Below are 23,087 nucleotides of genomic sequence, written 5' to 3'. Positions count from 1 at the left end.
TACATTCAGATAGATGTTAGATCAGATACATGTTAGATCAGATACATTCAGATAGATGTTAGATCAGATAGGTGTTAGATCAGATAGATGTTAGATCAGATACATTCAGATAGATGTTAGATCAGATAGATGTTAGATCAGATACATTCAGATAGATGTTAGATCAGATAGATGTTAGATCAGATAGATGTTAGATCAGATACATTCAGATAGATGTTAGATCAGATAGATGTTAGATCAGATACATTCAGATAGGTGTTAGATCAGATAGATGTTAGATCAGATAGATGTTAGATCAGATAGATGTTAGATCAGATACATTCAGATAGGTGTTAGATCAGATAGATGTTAGATCAGATAGATGTTAGATCAGATACATTCAGATAGATGTTAGATCAGATAGGTGTTAGATCAGATACATTCAGATAGATGTTAGGACAGATACATTCAGATAGATGTTAAATCAGATAGGTGTTAGATCAGATAGGTGTTAGATCAGATAGATGTTAGATCAGATACATTCAGATAGGTGTTAGATCAGATAGATGTTAGATCAGATAGATGTTAGATCAGATAGGTGTTAGATCAGATACATTCAGATAGATGTTAGATCAGATAGATGTTAGATCAGATAGATGTTAGATCAGATACATTCAGATAGGTGTTAGATCAGATAGATGTTAGATCAGATAGATGTTAGATCAGATACATTCAGATAGGTGTTAGATCAGATAGATGTCAGATCAGATAGATGTTAGATCAGATAGATGTTAGATCAGATAGATGTTAGATCAGATAGATGTTAGATCAGATAGGTGTTAGATCAGATAGATGTTAGATCAGATACATTCAGATAGGTTTTAGATCAGATAGATGTCAGATCAGATACATTCAGATAGATGTTAGATCAGATAGGTGTTAGATCAGATAGATGTTAGATCAGATAGATGTTAGATCAGATACATTCAGATAGATGTTAGATCAGATAGATGTTAGATCAGATAGATGTTAGATCAGATAGATGTTAGATCAGATACATTCAGATAGATGTTAGATCAGATAGATGTCAGATCAGATAGATGTTAGATCAGATACATTCAGATAGGTGTTAGATCAGATAGATGTTAGATCAGATAGATGTTAGATCAGATAGGTGTTAGATCAGATAGATGTTAGATCAGATAGATGTTAGATCAGATAGATGTTAGATCAGATACATTCAGATAGATGTTAGATCAGATACATTCAGATAGGTGTTAGATCAGATAGGTGTTAGATCAGATACATTCAGATAGATGTTAGATCAGATACATTCAGATAGGTGTTAGATCAGATCCATTCAGATAGATGTTAGATCAGATACATTCAGATAGATGTTAGATCAGATACATTCAGATAGGTGTTAGATCAGATAGATGTTAGATCAGATACATTCAGATAGGTGTTAGATCAGATAGATGTTAGATCAGATAGATGTTAGATCAGATAGGTGTTAGATCAGATACATTCAGATAGATGTTAGATCAGATAGATGTTAGATCAGATACATTCAGATAGATGTTAGATCAGATAGATGTTAGATCAGATAGATGTTAGATCAGATAGATGTTAGATCAGATAGATGTTAGATCAGATACATTCAGATAGGTGTTAGATCAGATAGATGTCAGATCAGATAGATGTTAGATCAGATAGATGTTAGATCAGATAGATGTTAGATCAGATAGGTGTTAGATCAGATAGATGTTAGATCAGATACAATCAGATAGGTGTTAGATCAGATAGATGTCAGATCAGATAGATGTTAGATCAGATAGATGTTAGATCAGATAGATGTTAGATCAGATAGATGTTAGATCAGATAGATGTTAGATCAGATAGGTGTTAGATCAGATAGATGTTAGATCAGATAGGTGTTAGATCAGATAGATGTTAGATCAGATAGATGTTAGATCAGATAGATGTTAGATCAGATACATTCAGATAGATGTTAGATCAGATACATTCAGATAGGTGTTAGATCAGATAGATGTTAGATCAGATAGATGTTAGATCAGATAGATGTTAGATCAGATAGATGTTAGATCAGATACATTCAGATAGATGTTAGATCAGATACATTCAGATAGGTGTTAGATCAGATACATTCAGATAGATGTTAGATCAGATACATTCAGATAGGTGTTAGATCAGATAGATGTTAGATCAGATACATTCAGATAGGTGTTAGATCCGATAGGTGTTAGATCAGATAGATGTTAGATCAGATAGATGTTAGATCAGATACATTCAGATAGATGTTAGATCAGATAGATGTTAGATCAGATAGATGTTAGATCAGATAGGTGTTAGATCAGATACATTCAGATAGATGTTAGATCAGATACATTCAGATAGGTGTTAGATCAGATAGATGTTAGATCAGATACATTCAGATAGGTGTTAGATCAGATAGATGTTAGATCAGATAGATGTTAGATCAGATAGATGTTAGATCAGATACATTCAGATAGATGTTAGATCAGATAGATGTTAGATCAGATAGATGTTAGATCAGATAGATGTTAGATCAGATAGATGTTAGATCAGATACATTCAGATAGATGTTAGATCAGATAGATGTTAGATCAGATACATTCAGATAGATGTTAGATCAGATAGATGTTAGACCAGATACATGTTAGATCAGATAGATGTTAGATCAGATACATTCAGATAGATGTTAGATCAGATACATGTTAGATCAGATAGATGTTAGATCAGATAGGTGTTAGATCAGATAGATGTTAGATCAGATACATTCAGATAGATGTTAGATCAGATAGATGTTAGATCAGATACATTCAGATAGATGTTAGATCAGATAGATGTTAGATCAGATAGATGTTAGATCAGATACATTCAGATAGATGTTAGATCAGATAGATGTTAGATCAGATACATGTTAGATCAGATACATTCAGATAGATGTTAGATCAGATAGATGTTAGATCAGATACATTCAGATAGGTGTTAGATCAGATACATTCAGATAGATGTTAGATCAGATAGATGTTAGATCAGATACATTCAGATAGATGTTAGATCAGATAGATGTTAGATCAGATACATTCAGATAGGTGTTAGATCAGATAGATGTTAGATCAGATAGATGTTAGATCAGATAGATGTTAGATCAGATACATTCAGATAGATGTTAGATCAGATACATTCAGATAGATGTTAGATCAGATAGGTGTTAGATCAGATACATTCAGATAGATGTTAGGACAGATACATTCAGATAGATGTTAAATCAGATAGGTGTTAGATCAGATAGGTGTTAGATCAGATAGATGTTAGATCAGATACATTCAGATAGGTGTTAGATCAGATAGATGTTAGATCAGATAGATGTTAGATCAGATAGGTGTTAGATCAGATACATTCAGATAGATGTTAGATCAGATAGATGTTAGATCAGATAGATGTTAGATCAGATACATTCAGATAGGTGTTAGATCAGATAGATGTTAGATCAGATAGATGTTAGATCAGATACATTCAGATAGGTGTTAGATCAGATAGATGTCAGATCAGATAGATGTTAGATCAGATAGATGTTAGATCAGATAGATGTTAGATCAGATAGATGTTAGATCAGATAGGTGTTAGATCAGATAGATGTTAGATCAGATACATTCAGATAGGTGTTAGATCAGATAGATGTCAGATCAGATACATTCAGATAGATGTTAGATCAGATAGGTGTTAGATCAGATAGATGTTAGATCAGATAGATGTTAGATCAAATACATTCAGATAGATGTTAGATCAGATAGATGTTAGATCAGATAGATGTTAGATCAGATAGATGTTAGATCAGATACATTCAGATAGATGTTAGATCAGATAGATGTCAGATCAGATAGATGTTAGATCAGATACATTCAGATAGGTGTTAGATCAGATAGATGTTAGATCAGATAGATGTTAGATCAGATAGGTGTTAGATCAGATAGATGTTAGATCAGATAGATGTTAGATCAGATAGATGTTAGATCAGATACATTCAGATAGATGTTAGATCAGATACATTCAGATAGGTGTTAGATCAGATACATTCAGATAGATGTTAGATCAGATACATTCAGATAGATGTTAGATCAGATACATTCAGATAGATGTTAGATCAGATACATTCAGATAGGTGTTAGATCAGATAGATGTTAGATCAGATACATTCAGATAGGTGTTAGATCAGATAGATGTTAGATCAGATAGATGTTAGATCAGATAGGTGTTAGATCAGATACATTCAGATAGATGTTAGATCAGATAGATGTTAGATCAGATACATTCAGATAGATGTTAGATCAGATAGATGTTAGATCAGATAGATGTTAGATCAGATAGATGTTAGATCAGATAGATGTTAGATCAGATACATTCAGATAGGTGTTAGATCAGATAGATGTCAGATCAGATAGATGTTAGATCAGATAGATGTTAGATCAGATAGATGTTAGATCAGATAGGTGTTAGATCAGATAGATGTTAGATCAGATACATTCAGATAGGTGTTAGATCAGATAGATGTCAGATCAGATAGATGTTAGATCAGATAGATGTTAGATCAGATAGATGTTAGATCAGATAGATGTTAGATCAGATAGATGTTAGATCAGATACATTCAGATAGATGTTAGATCAGATAGATGTCAGATCAGATAGGTGTTAGATCAGATAGATTTTTAGATCCGATAGATGTTAGATCAGATAGATGTTAGATCAGATACATTCAGATAGATGTTAGATCAGATACATTCAGATAGGTGTTAGATCAGATAGATGTTAGATCAGATAGATGTTAGATCAGATACATTCAGATAGGTGTTAGATCAGATAGATGTTAGATCAGATAGATGTTAGATCAGATAGATGTTAGATCAGATAGATGTTAGATCAGATAGATGTTAGATCAGATACATTCAGATAGATGTTAGATCAGATAGATGTTAGATCAGATAGATGTTAGATCAGATAGATGTTAGATAGATGTTAGATCAGATAGATGTTAGATCAGATACATTCAGATAGATGTTAGATCAGATAGATGTTAGATCAGATAGATGTTAGATCAGATAGGTGTTAGATCAGATACATTCAGATAGATGTTAGATCCGATAGGTGTTAGATCAGATAGATGTTAGATCAGATAGATGTTAGATCAGATACATTCAGATAGATGTTAGAACAGATAGGTGTTAGATCAGATAGATGTTAGGTCAGATAGATGTTAGATCAGATAGATGTTAGATCAGATACATTCAGATAGATGTTAGATCAGATAGATGTTAGATCAGATAGATGTTAGATCAGATAGATGTTAGATCAGATACATTCAGATAGATGTTAGATCAGATACATTCAGATAAATGTTATATCAGATACATTCAGATAGATGTTAGATAGATGTTAGATCAGATAGATGTTAGATCAGATAGATGTTAGATCAGATAGGTGTTAGATCAGATACATTCAGATAGATGTTAGATCAGATATGTGTTAGATCAGATAGGTGTTAAATCAGATACATTCAGATAGATGTTAGATCAGATACATTCAGATAAATGTTATATCAGATACATTCAGATAGATGTTAGATAGATGTTAGATCAGATAGATGTTAGATCAGATAGATGTTAGATCAGATAGGTGTTAGATCAGATACATTCAGATAGATGTTAGATCGGATAGGTGTTAGATCAGATAGGTGTTAGATCAGATAGATGTTAGATCGGATAGATGTTAGACCAGATACATTCAGATAGATGTTAGATCAGATTTATTCAGCTAGGTGTTGAGGCCTTAACTTTACTCTTCTTTAAATCACCACAGATAGAGAGACTCAGCGGTTAGCGATTCAGCTAGGTGTTGAGGCCTTAACTTTACTCTTCTTTAAATCACCACAGATAGAGAGACTCAGCGGTTTTATGTATTTTATTACGACTATGCGGTCTAATAAATAAGGATAATACAATCACGAAGATCCACTTTTATGTACAGTTAAAGTCGGAAGTTTACATACACTTAGGTTGGACTCATTAAAACTCGTTTTTCAACCACCACAAATTTCTTGTTAACAAACTATAGTTTTGGCAAGTCGGTTATCTACTTTGTGCATGACACAAGTAATTTTCCAACAATTGTTTACAGACAGATTATTTCACCTTCCTTCAAACAGCTTGGAAAATTCCAGAAAATGATGTCATGGCTTTAGAAGCTTCTGATAGGCTAATTGACATAATTTGAGTCAATTGGAGGTGTACCTGTGGATGTATTTCAAGGCCTACCTTCAAACTCAGTGGCTCTTTGCTTGACATCATGGGAAAATCAAAAGAAATCAGCCAAGACCTCCGAAATAAAATTGTAGACCTCCACACGTCTGGTTCATCCTTGGAAGAAATTTCAAAAACGCCTGAAGGTACCACGTTCATCTGTACAAACAATAGTACGCAAGTATAAACAGCATGGGACAACGCAGCCGCCATACCGCTCAGGAAGGAGATGCGTTCTGTCTCCTAGAGATGAAGGTACTTTGGTGCGAAAAGTACAAATCAATCCCAGAACAACAGCAAAGGACCTTGTGAAGATGCTTGAGGAAACAGGTACAAAAGTATCTATATCCACAGTAAAACGAGTCCTATATCGACATAACCTGAAAGGCCACTCAGCAATGAAGAAGCCACTGCTCCAAAACCTCCATAAAAAAGCCAGACTACAGTTTGCAACTGCACATGGGGACAAAGATTGTACTTTTTGGAGAAATGTCCCCTGGTCTGATGAAACAAAAATGTAACTGTTTGGTCATAATGACCATCGTTATGTTTGGAGGAAAAAGGGGGAGGCTTGCAAGCCAAAGAACACCATCCCAACTATGAAGCACGGGGGTGGTAGCATCATGTTATGGGGATGCTTTGCTGCAGGAGGGACTGGTGCACTTCACAAAATAGATGGCATAATGAGGTAGGAAAATTATGTGGATATCTTGAAGCAACATCTCAAGACATCAGTCAGGAAGTTAAAGCTTGGTTGCAAATGGGTCTTCGAAATGGACAATGACCCCAAGCATACTTCCAAAGTTGTGGCAAAATGGCTTAAGGACAACAAAGTCAAGTTATTGGAGTGGCCATCACAAATCCCTGACCTCAATCCTATAGAAAATTTGTGGGCAGAACTGAAAAAGCTTGTGCGAGCAACCTGACTCAGTTGGCTTCTGATTAAATTCAATTTTCACAGAACCGTTTGTTGCAATTTCGATGAGTTTCTCTTGTTCAGATATCGGTAAGTGGACTGGAGGCAGGGCATGAAAGGGATAACGAATCCAGTTGTTTGTGTCATCCGTTTCGGGAAAGTACCTGCGTAATTGCGTACCCAACTCACTCAGGTGCTTCGCAACATCACATTTGGCATTGTCCGTAAGCTTGAGTTCATTTGCACACACAAAAATCATACAATGATGGAAAGACCTGTGTGTTGTCCTTGTTAATGCAGACGGAGAAGAGCTCCAACTTCTTAATCATAGCCTCAATTTTGTTGCGCACATTGAATATAGTTGCGGAGAGTCCCTGTAATCCTAGATTCAGATCATTCGGGCGAGAAAAAACATCACTCAGATAGGCCAGTCGTGTGAGAAACTCGTCATCATGCAAGCGGTCAGACAAGTGAAAATTATGGTCAGTAAAGAAAAGCTTGTCTCTCAATTTAAAAACAATGTGTCAATACCTTCCCCCTTGATAACCAGCGCACTTCTGTATGTTGTAAAAGCGTTACGTGGCCGCTGTTCATATCATTGCAGCTCATAAAATACACGAGAGTCCAGGGTGCCATGCTTTAACAAAGTTAACCATTTTCACTGAACTGTCCAAAACGTCTTTCAAGCTGTCAGGCATTCCCTTGGCAGCAAGAGCCTCTGGGTGGATGCTGCAGTGTACCCAAGCTGTCAGGCATTCCCTTGGCAGCAAGAGCCTCTCGGTGGATGCTGCAGTGTACCCAAGCTGTCAGGCATTCCCTTGGCAGCAAGAGCCTCTCGGTGGATGCTGCAGTTCTACCCAAGTAGCGTCAAGAGCAACTGCTTGCACGCGCGTTACCACTCCACAATGTCTCACTTTTTTTTTCTCACAGTGAATCACATTTTTATGTGGCGTACCCTCGACGGCATTGCGCGTACCCCCATACCCCAGTTTGGGAATACCTGCGTCAAAAGTCAGTTTGTCAAATTTCTGCCCTGCTGGAGTGGTGTAAAGCTCACTGCCATTGGACTCTGAAGCAGTGGAAACACATTCTCTGAGGTGATGAATCCCGCTTCACCATCTGGCAGTCCGACGGACGAATCTGGGTTTGGGGGATGCCAGGAGAACGCTACCTGCCCCAATACATAGTGCCAACTGTAAAGTTTGGTGGAGGAGGAATAAAGGTCTGGGGCTGTTTTTCATAGTTCGGGCCCCTTAGTTCCAGTGAAGGGACATCTTATCGCTACAACATACAATGACATTCTAGACAATTCTGTGCTTCAGTTTGGGGCCCTTTCTTGTTTCAGCATGACAGTGCACAAAGCGAGGTCCATAGAGAAATAGTTTGTCGAGATCTGTGTGAAAGAACTTGACTGGCCAGCACAGAGCCCTGACCTCCACCCCAGCGAACACCTTCGGGATGAATTGGATCGCCGACTGAGAGCCAGGCCTAATCACCAAACATCAGTGCCCGACCTCACTAATGCTCTTGTAGCTGAATGGGAGCAAGTCCCCGCAGCAATGTTCCAACATCTAGTGGAATGACTTCCCAGAAGAGTGGAGGCTGTTATAGCAGCAATGTTCCAACATCTAGTGGAAAGCCTTCCCAGAAGAGTGGAGGCTGTTATAGCAGCAATGTTCCAACATCTAGTGGAAAGCCTTCCCAGAAGAGTGGAGGTTGTTATAGCAGCAATGTTCCAACATCTAGTGGAAAGCCTTCCCAGAAGAGTGGAGGCTGTTATAGCAGCAATGTTCCAACATCTAGTGGAAAGCCTTCCCAGAAGAGTGGAGGCTGTTATAGCAGCAATGTTCCAACATCTAGTGGAAAGCCTTCCCAGAAGAGTGGAGGTTGTTATAGCAGCAATGTTCCAACATCTAGAGGAAAGCCTTCCCAGAAGAGTGGAGGCTGTTATAGCAGCAAAGGGGGGACCAACTCCATATTAATGCCCATGATTTGGAATGAGATGTTCACCTAGCAGGTGTCCAGATACTTTTGGTCATGTAGTGTATATTTTTATAGTTGCTCAAACACTATACTTCATAGACAATGCTTTGGTAACAGTGGCAAAGCATTTATTGAATTGAATTGCCAGATGGACAGACAGAGAAACAGAGAACGACAGACATTTTCGTAAGTTAGAGCTAGAGATATCTGTTTTTTCATGGGCTGAGTCTCACTCCACCACATCCGTCTATGTTGGACTGCCTCATCTGCAGTGAAAGGTGGCCTACCTACAGCGGTAGACCACGAGACATCCCGACAATCGGTCTTCTCATGAAAACGTCTGTAGTGTCCAAACTTTTGACATCCCGCTCTTTTAAACAACGGACAATTTAAAGAACGGACATCCCTCTCTCTTAAAGATAACATCTCCTTTATACAAAAAAGGAAAATATTTCCCCCCAGTTAATCATACAGACAGACTTTATAAAAACAGGAAGTCATTGTAATTAAAACATCAACTCCTGCAGGATCCACCTGCTTCTGTACTGACACCGAGGTCCGTGTGTTACTGAAGCCTTCGGACCTCCTCCACGTCTGTTTCCTCTGGGGGGTTAAGAGCCAGCCTGTCACACACACACACACACACACACACACACACACACACACACACACACACACACACACACACACACACACACACACACACACACACACACACTGATTTACTCTGCAGCTTCAGCGAAACACACACAAACACACACACACAGTGTCACGTACCTCTCACTCCTGTCCCTCTGTCTGGGCTTGTAGAGGAGCGAGACTGTTTCCCTCTGTCACATACACACAAACACACACACACATACAGAGACATACACGGACACACACGGACACACAAAGACAAATACACATACAGGGAGGTTTATGTTATTCTGTCTGGAGCCCTAAGCTTTGCACCCAGCAGGCAAACAGGGTCATGTGACCTGAACATTCAGTGATCACATGTGCTGTACGTTGTGGCAGTGTGTTCATGTGTGTGTACTTTAGTGTTATTCTATAAAAGTCCTCACAAGAATAGTAAACCAAGAAAAAATATATATATTTTAGGCTTAGGGGGTTAGGGTTAGAATTAGGGTTAGGTTTAAGGTTAGGTTTAGGGTTTGGAAAATAGGATTTTGAATGGGAATCAATTGTTGGTCGCCAAAAAGTCCTCACAAGTATAGTAATACCACACTGTGTGTGTGTGTGTGTTTCACCTGTATCCTCTTCTTCCTCTGTTGATGTAGCATGTTGATGGTCTCCTCTCTCTGTCTGGCCTACAACACACACACCTCAGGGGTAAAAAGGGAACTACATCGCCTTCAGGAAGTATTCTCACACCTTCACTTTTTCCTACATTTGTTGTTAAAGCCTGAATTGAAAATTGATTAAATTTAGATTTGTTTTGTCACTGGTCTACACACCCCATATTTTCTAAATAGAATAATGTTGTTGTTTTTTACATTTTTCATAAAAAATGTAAAGCTGAAATTACTCAATAAGTATTAAACTCCTTTTGTTATAGCAAGACTAAATAAGTCCAGGAGCAAAAATGTGCAAAACAATTCACATAATAAGTTGCATGGACTCTGTTTGCAATAATAGTGTTGAACCCCCAAGGTCGACAACCCTCCGCGAAAATCTAATGAGCATAATAAATAAATCTGTCAGTTTAAGCTGGAGATGGTTTTGATGCTTTCGATGTGTCTCAATCCACCTCATCTTCCTACATCTGCAGTGAAAGAACTAGAGCGATGCTTGTCAGACCATGAGATGCAAAGAAAAAGCCATATCTCAGACTGGCCAATTAAAAATAAAAGATTAAGATGGGCAAAAGAACACAGACACTGGACAGAGGAACTCATCCCGGCATCCCGGAGTCGCCTCTTCACTGTTGACGTTGAGACTGGTGTTTTGCAGGGTACTATTTAATGAAGCTGCCAGCTGAGGACTTGTGAGGAGTCTGTTTCACAAACTAGACACTCTAATGTACTTGTCCTCTTGCTCAGTTGTGCACCGGGGCCTCCCACTCCTCTTTCTATTCTGGTTAGAGCCAGTTTGCGCTGTTCTGTGAAAGGAGTAGTACACAGCGTTGTACGAGATTTTCAGTTTCTTGGCAATTTCTCGCATGGAGTAGCCTTAATTTCTCAGAACAAGAATAGACTGACGAGTTTCAGAAGAAAGGTCTTTGTTTCTGACCATTTTGAGCCTGTAATCGAACCACAAATGCTGATGCTCCAGATACTCAACTAGTCTAAAGAAGGCCAGTTTTATTGCTTCTTTAATCTGGACAACAGTTTTCAGCTGTGCTAACATAACTGCAAAAGGGTTTTCTAATGATCAATTAAAATGATAAACTTGGATTAGCTAACACAACGTGCCATTGGAACACAGGAGTGATGGTTGCTGATAATGGGCCTCTGTACGCCTATGTAGATATTCCATTAAAAAACAGCCGTTTCCAGCTACAATAGTCATTTACAACATTAACAATGTCTACACTGTATTTCTGATCAATTTGATGTTATTTCAATGTACAAAAAAAAATGCTATTCTTTCAAAAACAAGGACATTTCTAAGTGACCCCAAACGTTTGAACGGTAGTGTATGTAAATGTGATATTTCAGTTTTTTAAATTTGTAATACATTTGCAAAAGATGTCTAAAAACCTGTTCTTGCTTTGTCATTTGGGGTATTGTGTGTAGATTGATGAGGGGAAAACCCTATTTAATCTAATTTTACAATAAGGCTGTAACGTAACAAAAATAAAGCTCTGAACCAGTTTGATGAAGTGATCTCTCTTTTACTTTGAGCCAGGAGAGATTTACATGCATATTATTAACGTTAGCTTTCTGTGTACTTTAAGGGCCAGCCGTGCTGCCCTGTTCTGAGACAACTGCAATTTCCCCAAGTCCCTCTTTGTGGCACATGACCACACGACTGAACTGATATCCGTTTGAGACAAAACTAGGACCTGTAGGACCTGCCTTGTTGATAGTCTTGTTTAAAAGGCAGAGTAGGGCTTAATTATGGACAAACTTCTCCCCATTTTAGCTACTGTTACGTCAATATGTTTTTGACCAAGACAGTTTACAATCCAGGGTTACTCCAAGCACTTTAGTCACCTCAATTTCCACATTACTCATTATGAGATGTAGTTGAAGTTTAGTGAATGATTTGTCCCAAATACAATGCTTTTAGTTTTAGAAATATTTAGGGCTAACTTATTCCTTGCCACTCATTCTGAAACTAACTGCAGCTCTTTGTTAAGTGATGCAGTGATTTCACTCGCTGTAGTAGCTGACGTGTAAAGTGTTGAATCATCCGATTACATAGACACACTTACCCAAAGCCAGTGGCATGTCATTAGTAAAGATTGAAAACAGCAAGGGGCCTAAACAGCTGCCCTGGGGAATTCCTGCTTCTACCTGGATTATGTTGGAGAGGCTTCCATTAACCTCTACAGAGTACCTAACCCGGATCCGGGAGCACCCCCCCCCCCCCCCCCCACACACTGATTAGCATCGCTAGCATAGCGTCACAATTAAATAGTAGCATCTAAATATCATTAAATCACAAGTCCAAGACACCCAATGAAAGACACAGATCTTGTGAATAAAACCACCATTTCAGATTTTTTAAATGTTTTACAGGGAAGACACAATATGTAAATCTATTAGCTAAACACGTTAGCAAAATGACACCATTTTCTTACTCCAACAGTTTCTTACTCCATCAGGTGCTATCACCAATTCGGCTAAACTAAGATATTGATAGCCACTAACCAATAAAAAAATTCTTAAGATGACAGTCTGATAACATATTTATGGTATAGCATAGTTTTTTTTTTTTAAATGTGCATTTTTCAGGTATAAATCACAGTTCTACATTGCAGCTGCAATCTGATATAGTGCTGATGCAGCTAGAACAATTACAGAGACCAACGTTATATAACTAATTACTTGTCTTAAAACATTTCAGAAAAAATACACAGCGTACAGACATTGAAAGCCCAACATCTGGTGAATCCAAACAATATTTCAGATTTTTTAAATGTTTTATAGCGAAAACAAAATGTAGCGCTAAATTAGCATAACCAGGCCAGCCAGAACCAGCTGGACGCGCGCGACCAGTTCACATGCACGACAGATATATGAAATAACATCGTAAATTGGGTCTTACTATTGCTGGTCTTTCATCAGAATGTTGATCAAGGTGTCCTTAGTCCTGATGAGTCGTTCAATCCATTCACAATGGCAACTTCCCCTCTTCATTTAGCCTGGGTACTGGTCGACTAGCACGGCTCTGTCCAAAGTTAAAAAACTCAAAGAACGGAACACGGCAAAACTCCCGAAAAAATTCTAATAATCTGATTAAACTATATTGAAAAAACATACATTACGGTGATATGGTCACATGTATCAAACAAACTTTGACACGGAGATAGTTTTCATCCGTAACGTCAGCATAACAAAAGTCAATGGCTTCTCTAAACGCGCATCTCAGGAAACCGGAAGTTGTCGGTCACGCTAAAGAAATAGGTCTTATTTCACGTCAGTACAAGATAAACAAAAAATTTCTCCTCTGACGTCTTCCAGACACCCAGAGGAAGAAGAAGGAAGTGTGTTTCGGCTCATAGGTCGCGTGACCATATATAGGCAGAGCTTTGAAGCGAGCATACACATCTTGCAATCTTTTTCTGGCTCAGGGAAAGTGCTGTGAAATGACCTGTGTTTGACTCAGAGACAAAATTGGAACGGTTTTAGAAACCATAGCTTGTTTTCTATCCAATGGCATATGGTTATATGCATATAGTAACAGCAATAATTGAATAAGAGGCAGTTTTATCTGTAGAGGCAATTATGCTAATGTGAAAACAGCACCCCCTGTATTCTCAAGAAGTTAACTAGCATTGACATTTTTAATATATTTTTTCAGAATTAAAAATCTCTCTCCCTAATTTCTGAATCAGGCCTGAAACACCAGTGGCTACAGTAGACTATGCTACGAAGGGGGGAGGGGCTACAAGAGACGGAGGGGGGAGGGGCTACAGTATACTATGCTACGAAGGGGGGAGGGGCTAAAAGAGACGGAGGGGGGAGGGGCTACAAGAGACGGAGGGGGGAGGGGCTACAAGAGACGGAGGGGGGAGGGGCTACAGTAGACTATGCTACGAAGGGGGGAGGGGCTACATTAGACAATGCTACGGAGGGGGGAGGGGCTACATTAGACAATGCTACGGAGGGGGGAGGGGCTACATTAGACTATGCTACGAAGGGGGGAGGGGCTACATTAGACAATGATACAGAGGGGGGAGGGGCTACATTAGACTATGCTACGAAGGGGGGAGGGGCTACAAGAGACTATGCTTAAGGAGGGGAGAGGGGCTACATTAGACTATGCTACGGAGGGGGGAGGGGCTACAATAGACTATGCTACGAAGGGGGGAGGGGCTACATTAGACAATGCTACGGAGGGGGGAGGGGCTACAGTAGACTACGCTTCGGAGGGGGGAGGGGCTACATTAGACTATGCTACGGAGGGGGGAGGGGCTACAGTAGAGGGGGGGCTACATTAGACTATGCTACGGAGGGGGGAGGGGCTACAGTAGACTACACTTCGGAGGGGGGAGGGGCTACATTAGACTACACTTCGGGGGGGGGGGGGCTACATTAGACTATGCTACGGAGGGGGAGGGGGGCTACATTAGACTATGCTACGGAGGGGGGGAGCCTACATTAGACTATGCTACGGAGGGGGGGGGGGGGGGGGCTACATTAGACTATGCTACGGAGGGGGGAGGGGCTACAGTAGAGGGGGGGGCTACATTAGACTATGCTACGGAGGGGGGGGGGGGCTACATTAGACTATGCTACGGAGGGGGGAGGGGCTACAGTAGACTACACTTCGGAGGGGGGGGCTACATTAGACTATGTTACGGAGGGGGGAGGGGCTACAGTAGAGGGAGGGGCTACATTAGACTATGCTACGGAGGGGGGAGGGGCTACAGTAGACTATGCTACGGAGGGGGGAGGGGCTACAGTAGACTATGCTACGGAGGGGGGAGGGGCTACAGTAGACTATGCTACGGAGGGGGGGGGCTACAGTAGACTACACTTCGGAGGGGGGAGGGGCTACATTAGACTATGTTACGGAGGGGGGAGGGGCTACAGTAGAGGGAGGGGCTACAGTAGACTACACTTCGGAGGGGGGGGGCTACATTAGACTACACTTCGGAGGGGGGAAGCTACATTAGACTATGCTACGGAGGGGGGAGGGGCTACAGTAGAGGGGGGGCTACATTAGACAATGCTACGGAGGGGGAGGGGCTACAGTAGACTATGCTACGGAGGGGGGGGGGGGCTACATTAGACTACGCTACGGAGGGGGGAGGGGCTACATTAGACTGCACTTCGGAGGGGGGAGGGGCTACATTAGACTACACTTCGGAGGGGGGGGGGGCTACAGTAGACTATGCTACGGAGGGGGGAGGGGCTACAGTAGACTACACTTCGGAGGGGGGAGGGGCTACATTAGACTACACTTCGGAGGGGGGGGGGGGGCTACATTAGACTATGCAACGGAGGGGGGGGGGGCTACATTAGACTATGCTACGGAGGGGGGAGGGGCTACAGTAGACTATGCTACGGAGGGGGTTGGGCTACATTAGACTATGCTACGGAGGGGGGAGGGGCTACAGTAGACTATGCTACGGAGGGGGGGGCTACATTAGACTATGCTACGGAGGGGGGAGGGGCTACATTAGACTACACTTCGGAGGGGGGGGCTACATTAGACTATGCTACGGAGGGGGGAGGGGCTACAGTAGACTATGCTACGGAGGGGGGGGGGCTACATTAGACTATGCTACGGAGGGGGGAGGGGCTACAGTAGACTATGCTACGGGGGGGGGGGGCTACATTAGACTATGCTACGGAGGGGGGAGGGGCTACATTAGACTACACTTCGGAGGGGGGGGCTACATTAGACTATGCTACGGAGGGGGAGGGGGGGGGGGCTACATTAGACTATGCTACGGAGGGGGGAGGGGCTACAGTAGACTATGCTACGGAGGGGGGGGGGGGGGGGGCTACATTAGACTATGCTACGGAGGGGGGAGGGGCTACAGTATACTACACTTCGGAGGGGGGGGGCTACATTAGACTATGCTACGGAGGGGGGAGGGGCTACAGTATACTACACTTCGGAGGGGGGGGGCTACATTAGACTATGCTACGGAGGGGGGGGGGGGGGGCTACATTAGACTATGCTACGGAGGGGGGAGGGGCTACAGTAGACTATGCTACGAAGGGGGGAGGGGCTACAGTAGACTATGCTACGGAGGGGGGAGGGGCTACAGTAGACTATGCTTCGGAGGGGGGAGGGGCTACAGTAGACTATGCTTCGGAGGGGGGAGGGGCTACATTAGACTATGCTACGGAGGGGGGAGGGGCTACAGTAGACTATGCTACGGAGGGGGGGGGGGGCTACATTAGACTATGCTACGGAGGGGGGAGGGGCTACATTAGACTATGCTACGGAGGGGGGAGGGGCAGGTAGCCGACACACACACAGACACTGGAAAAGAAGTTCAACTGGCAGGCAGACAGACATTGGAATACGTTTCTGAGTGACAGTAAGGGCTTCGCAAAGACGCTTTGTTGCGTTTCTTGTGGGACTGGAAAAAAATGCCTGGAACGTAAAATAATGTTATTAACCGGTTCCCAGCCCTGCCCCTCACACACACACACACACACACACACACACACACACACACACACACACACACACACACACACACACACACACACACACACACACACACACACACACAGCAATGTTGAAGTGTGTGCAGCAGTAATTAGTAAACAGGCTATAAGGTTGATTTACAGTAGGGAGACAGAGAGAGAGCCGGTCTTTCACTGGCTGATAGACCATTAGGAATATGCTGTGTGGGCACGTGTGTGTGTGTGTGTGTGTGTGTGTGTGTGTGTGTGTGTGTGTGTGTGTGTGTGTGTGTGTGTGTGTGTGTGTGTGTGTGTGTGTGTGTGTGTGTGTGTGTGTGTGTGTGTGTGTGTGTGTGTGTGTGTGTGTGAGTGTGTGTGTGTGTGTGTGCGCGGTTGTGTGTCTTGAGACAGTATGAGATACCCAAGACAAGCTTTCATTCAATTAATTCACCATCCCCCCTCTCTCTCTCTCTGTGTAATCAGTTAAAGGTCTATACATCAGATGGATGGACCATCAGGACACCACTATATCACTGGTCACTACCACCTCTACTCTAACGCACACACTCCGGGTCGTTTCCTCTCACCATGTCCATGTATCTCTGTCTCTCTTCCTGTCTCTGCTTCTGATGGCGAGCCTCCTGCAGCCTGTCCTCCTGTCTCTGCTTCTGATGGCGAGCCTCCTGCAGCCTCTCTCCTGTTTCAAACACACACGGGGTTAGAGAGTAAAGGATTACAATGTAAGGGATTACAATGTATGGGATTACAATGTATGGGATTACAATGTATGGGATTACAATGTAAGGGATTACAATGTAAGGGATTACAATGTATGGGATTACAATGTATGGGATTACAATGTAAGGGATTACAATGTATGGGATTACAATGTATGGGATTACAATGTATGGGATTACAATGTAAGGGATTACAATGTAAGGGATTACAATGTATGGGATTACAATGTATGGGATTACAATGTAAGGGATTACAATGTAAGGGATTACAATGTAAGGGATTACAATGTATGGGATTACAATGTATGGGATTACAATGTATGGGATTACAATGTAAGGGATTACAATGTAAGGGATTACAATGTATGGGATTACAATGTAAGGGATTACAATGTAAGGGATTACAATGTGAGGGATTACAATGTAAGGGATTACATTGTAAGGGATTACAATGATTACAATGTGAGGGATTACAATTTGAGGGATTACAATGTAAGGGATTACAATGATTACAATGTAAGGGATTACAAAAAAAACGGTAACTGTAATCCGTTATGTTACAGCAAAAATATTGTAATCAGATTACAGATACTTTAGAAAAACTAGATGATTACTTTGTAAAGTCGTCTCAAATAAAACTGTGAAGGACCTCGGCGTTACTCTTGACCCTGATCTTTCTTTTAACGAACATATCAAGACTGTTTCAAGGACAGCTTTTTTCCATCTACGTAACATTGCAAAAATCTGAAACTTTCTGTCCAAAAGTGATGCAGAAAAATGTATCCATGCTTTTGTTACGTCCAGGTTAGACTACTGCAATGCTCTACTTTCTAGCCTCCCGGATAAAGCACTAAATAAACTTCAGTTAGTGCTAAATACGGCTGCTAGAATCCTGACTAGAACCAAAAAATGTGATCATATCACTCCAGTGCTAGCCTCCCTACACTGGCTTCCTGTTAAAGCAAGGGCTGATTTCAAGGTTTTACTGTTAACTTGCAAAGCATTACATGGGCATGCTCCAACCTATCTTTCCGATTTGGTCCTGCCGTACATACCTACACGTACGCTACGGTCACAAGACGCAGGCCTCCTAATTGTCCCTAGAATTTCTAAGCAAACAGCTTGAGGCAGGGTGTCACGACTCCGACCGAAGGTGACTCCCCTTCCCGTTCGGGTGGCGCTCGGCGGTCGTCGTCACCGGCCTACTAGCTGCCACTGACTCTTTTTCCTCCCCCTCCTTATGTGTTTACATTTACATTTACGTCATTTACCAGACGCTCTTATCCAGAGAGACTTACAAATTGGAAAGTTCATACATATTCATCCTGGTCCCCCCGTGGGAATTGAACCCTGGTCCCCCCGTGGGAATTGAACCCACAACCCTGGCGTTGCAAGCGCCATGCTCTACCAACTGAGCCACACGGGTGTTTATTTGTTACACCTGTGTTGAGGTGATTTATAATTAGTGGGGCCAGCCCGTACGGTTCTTTGTGCGGGATTGTTCAGCTGTATGTTAGATTCGGGAGTAGATGAACGTTTGTTTGTTTCGTTTCATCAATTGTATTTTGGACTGGGTTTTTTGTCCTTCGTGTGGACATTGTTTGCCAGTTGTGCATTCAAAGCACCATATTTGAACTGTCTGTTGTTCCTGCGCTTGACTTCACACCCCCCGACACCCAGAGCGTTACACAGGGCTTTCTCCTATAGAGCTCCATTTTTATGGGATGGTCTGCCTACCCATGTGAGAGACGCAGACTCGGTCTCAACTTTTAAGTCTTTACTGAAGACTTATCTCTTCAGTAGGTCATATGATTGAGTGTAGTCTGGCCCAGGAGTGTGAAGGTGAACGGAAAGGCTCTGGAGCAACGAACCGCCCTTGCTGTCTCTGCCTGGGCGGTTCCCCTCTCTCCAATGGGATTCTCTGCCTCTAACCTTATTACAGGGGCTGAGTCACTGGCTTACTGGTGCTCTTTCATGCCGTCCCTAGGAGGGGTGCGTCACTTGAGTGGGTTGAGTCACTGACGTGATCTTCCTGTCTGTGTTGGCGCCCCCCCTTGGTTTGTGCTGTGGCGGAGATCTTTGTGGGCTATACTCAGCCTTGTCTCAGGATGGTAAGTTGGTGGTTGAAGATATCCCTCTAGTGGTGCGGGGGCTGTGCTTTGGAAAAGTGGGTGGGGTTATATCATTCCTGTTTGGCCCTGTCCGGGGGTATCATCGGATTGGGCCACAGTGTCTCCTGATCCCTCCTGTCTCAGCCTCCAGTATTTATGCTGCAGTAGTTGATGTGTCGGGGGGCAAGGGTCAGTCTGTTATATCTGGAGTACTTCTCCTGTCTTATCTGGTGTCCTGTGTGAATTTAAGTATGCTCTCTCTAATTCTCTCTTTCTCTCTTTCTTTCTCTCTCTCGGAGGAACAGAGCCCTAGGACCATGCCTCAGGACTACCTGGCATGATGAATCCTTGCTGTCACCAGTCCACCTGGCCGCGCTGCTGCTCTAGTTTCAACTGTTCTGCCTGCGGCTATGGAACCCTGACCTGTTCACCAGACATGCTACCTGTCCCAGACCTGCTGTTTTCAACTCTCTAGAGACCGCAGGAGCGGTAGAGATACTCTCAATGATCGGCTATGAAAAGCCAACTGACATTTACTCCTGAGGTGCTGACTTGCTGCACCCTCGACAACTACTGTGATTATTATTATTTGACCATGCTGGTCATTTATGAACATTTGAACATCTTGGCCATGTTCTGTTATAATCTCCACCCGGCACAGCCAGAAGAGGACTGGCCACCCCTCATAGCCTGGTTCCTCTCTAGGTTTCTTCCTAGGTTTTGGCCTTTCTAGGGAGTTTTTCCTAGCCACCGTGCTTCTACACCTGCATTGCTTGCTGTTTGGGGTTTTAGGCTGTGTTTCTGTACAGCACTTTGAGATATCAGCTGATGTAAGAAGGGCTATATACAGTGGGGCAAAAAAGTATTTAGTCAGCCACCAATTGTGCAAGTTCTCCCACTTAAAAAGATGAGAGAGGCCTGTAATTTTCATTATAGGTACACTTCAACTATGACAGACAAAATTAGGAAAAAAAATCCAGAAAATCACATTGTATGATTTTTTATGATTTTTTATTTAATTGTATTATTATATGTAGTAGGAAGCAATGGGTTAGAAGAAGCTTACATAACCAACCCATAAAGTAACATTTTACATCCATATATGGCCAGCTATGTAAACTTTAACATGGATTTATTCTGTAATAGATGTCGTAACATCTGGTAACTGGTAACATACATTTTTATTTTCTTCTAATGTCTCTTCAGGGGAAAGTAATCTAAAAGTAACTGAATGTAATCAGATTACGTTACTGAGTTTGGGTAATAAAAAATTGCATTACTGAGTACAATTTTGGACAAATAAAATACAATTTTACTGGTCACATACACATGATTAGAGCAGATGTTATTGCGAGTGTAGCGAAATGCTTATGAAAAATAAATGCTGTGCTCATGGAATGGTATTGTCACGACTTCCGCCGAAGTCGGTTCCTCTCCTTGTTCGGGCGGCGTTCGGCGGGCGACGTCGACGGTCTTCTAGCCATCGCCGATCCACCTTTCATTTTCCATTTGTTTTGTCTTGTTTTCCCACACACCTGGTTTACATTTCCCTCATTACTTGTCGTGTATTTAACCCCCATGTCTGTGTGTGAAATAGTTTATTGTCAGGTTTGGCACTCTTCCGGCTGGTTTGCGCCGGGTTTTATTTTACACCCGTACCTTTTGACAGCCTGTACTTTGTACTTTGTTATTTTTGTACTTAGTGCTGCCTCACTTGTTCTGAGGGCATTTGTTTTATGACGTGGTCGCGTTCTATTCATATATTGCCTCAGTAAAGGGCCTTGTCCGCTCATCTCTGCTCTCCTGCGCCTGACTTCCAATGCACCAGCTACGCCCACACCGTGACAGGCATACTTTGACCACTACTGAAAAGTGATATTCACATGTGAAAAATGAATGCCATATGCTGCGTTTGCTACAGGCCTATTGTTTACCTTTTTGTTGGTGACAGGTAACTAATAACGGCAAAGAAAATAACCTACCCAAACCCTGAACACACACACACACACACACACACACACACACACACACACACACACACACACACACATATTGATGTCTTCATGACTTTGATATTTAAGGTAGGGCTGTATACAGAAGAAGATGGTTTGAGAGCAGCATTGGTGTCTAAAAAGGAAAAATAAAAGGTTATTTAATTGTTTTGGCACATGACCTCAAATTGAGACTAGAAATGCAGGGCTGTAAATGCAGGCACTGGTGTCTCGAAATGAAATGGTTAATTCCCAAGTTAAAGCTGTGTGTTCATTTCCACGCAATATTAGTTCCCGCACTCCCAACACATAACAATGACATTAAAGCTCATTGTAATCATGCAAAAGGTTCTTAGTTGACACTCCAATGTTTTATTCTATACCCATTTGAGGAAAGAAACGTTCTTACTTTGTTTGATGATAAGATTAAATATTTCCAGGGGACCTCATGTGGTCCCGACCCCATGTTTGGGAACCACTGACATAGACTATCCAGGAGGTAAATCACAGGAGGCTGCATATGATAAACAATACACAGTCCTGTAATAGTATAACTAAATATCTCATAAGGAAAAAAAATATTGCGTCAGAAATAAGCGTGACAGCATGTGAACCGAGCAGTGTGCCTCGCATGGTTTGGCCGGACTAACGTTACCTTACCGACTACCAGAAGTGTCTCATCGTGGTTTGTCGGGGCTATTGGCAGCCTCTGGCGGATGTCTGCGTTGACCAGGCGGGACTCTAGCGGAGGCAGCAGTGACAGAGAGGTCCACAGCTGCTTGGCGTGAGACACGTCTTCTGGAGACGAGCCGTCAAACACGGTGAAAAAGTATTTATCCAACTCTGTCTCTAACTGCTCTGCCTCTCTCCTCTCCTCCTCCGTTACCCCAGCCCGCAGCTCTGACTCACACATTACGATAGCCAGTGTGTTTTTACCAACCAACAACAGAGCGGATATCACCGAATCATCAATATTATAAAGTAACCGAGCCACAGACGAACATTGATATTGCTAGCTAGCTAAATGGAGAGATGATACAATGTGAAAATGTTTCGTTTTTGGCAACCCGGAAGTGTGGAGAGCGCGTCTGTTACCAAGGCGACAGGACGCTCCAGGGGGACACCAGCAAAAGCACCGTTTATCTGCCAGGTGAGTGTGTGTTGCATAAGGAATGAGGGGGGAATACATGTAACACTATTATAGTGTGTGCGTGTGCCTGAAACAGAATAACATATTAGAACGTGGAATAAAATATGTTATGTTGG

General features: G+C 42.0%; 1 protein-coding gene across 1 annotated transcript; it reads right to left on the bottom strand.

The window, feature by feature from the left end:
* Positions 1 to 9,325: 9,325 nt before the first annotated feature.
* On the bottom strand, positions 9,326 to 22,932 carry hoatz (HOATZ cilia and flagella associated protein). Its single transcript, XM_055936945.1, has 5 exons — positions 22,482 to 22,932; positions 17,570 to 17,679; positions 10,473 to 10,532; positions 9,997 to 10,049; positions 9,326 to 9,842 (listed from the first exon to the last, which is right to left on the bottom strand). The coding sequence occupies exons 1-5, from the start codon at positions 22,732 to 22,734 to the stop codon at positions 9,785 to 9,787; spliced, it is 534 nt and encodes a 177-aa protein (XP_055792920.1). The 5' UTR covers positions 22,735 to 22,932; the 3' UTR covers positions 9,326 to 9,784.
* Between the last annotated feature and the right edge of the window lie 155 nt (positions 22,933 to 23,087).

This window comes from Salvelinus fontinalis, chromosome 10, assembly GCF_029448725.1.
Source record: "Salvelinus fontinalis isolate EN_2023a chromosome 10, ASM2944872v1, whole genome shotgun sequence".
NCBI classification, from domain to species: Eukaryota; Metazoa; Chordata; class Actinopteri; order Salmoniformes; family Salmonidae; genus Salvelinus; species Salvelinus fontinalis.
The sequence above is the reverse complement of the archived record's forward strand: the minus strand, read 5'-3'. Positions and strand labels throughout refer to the sequence as shown.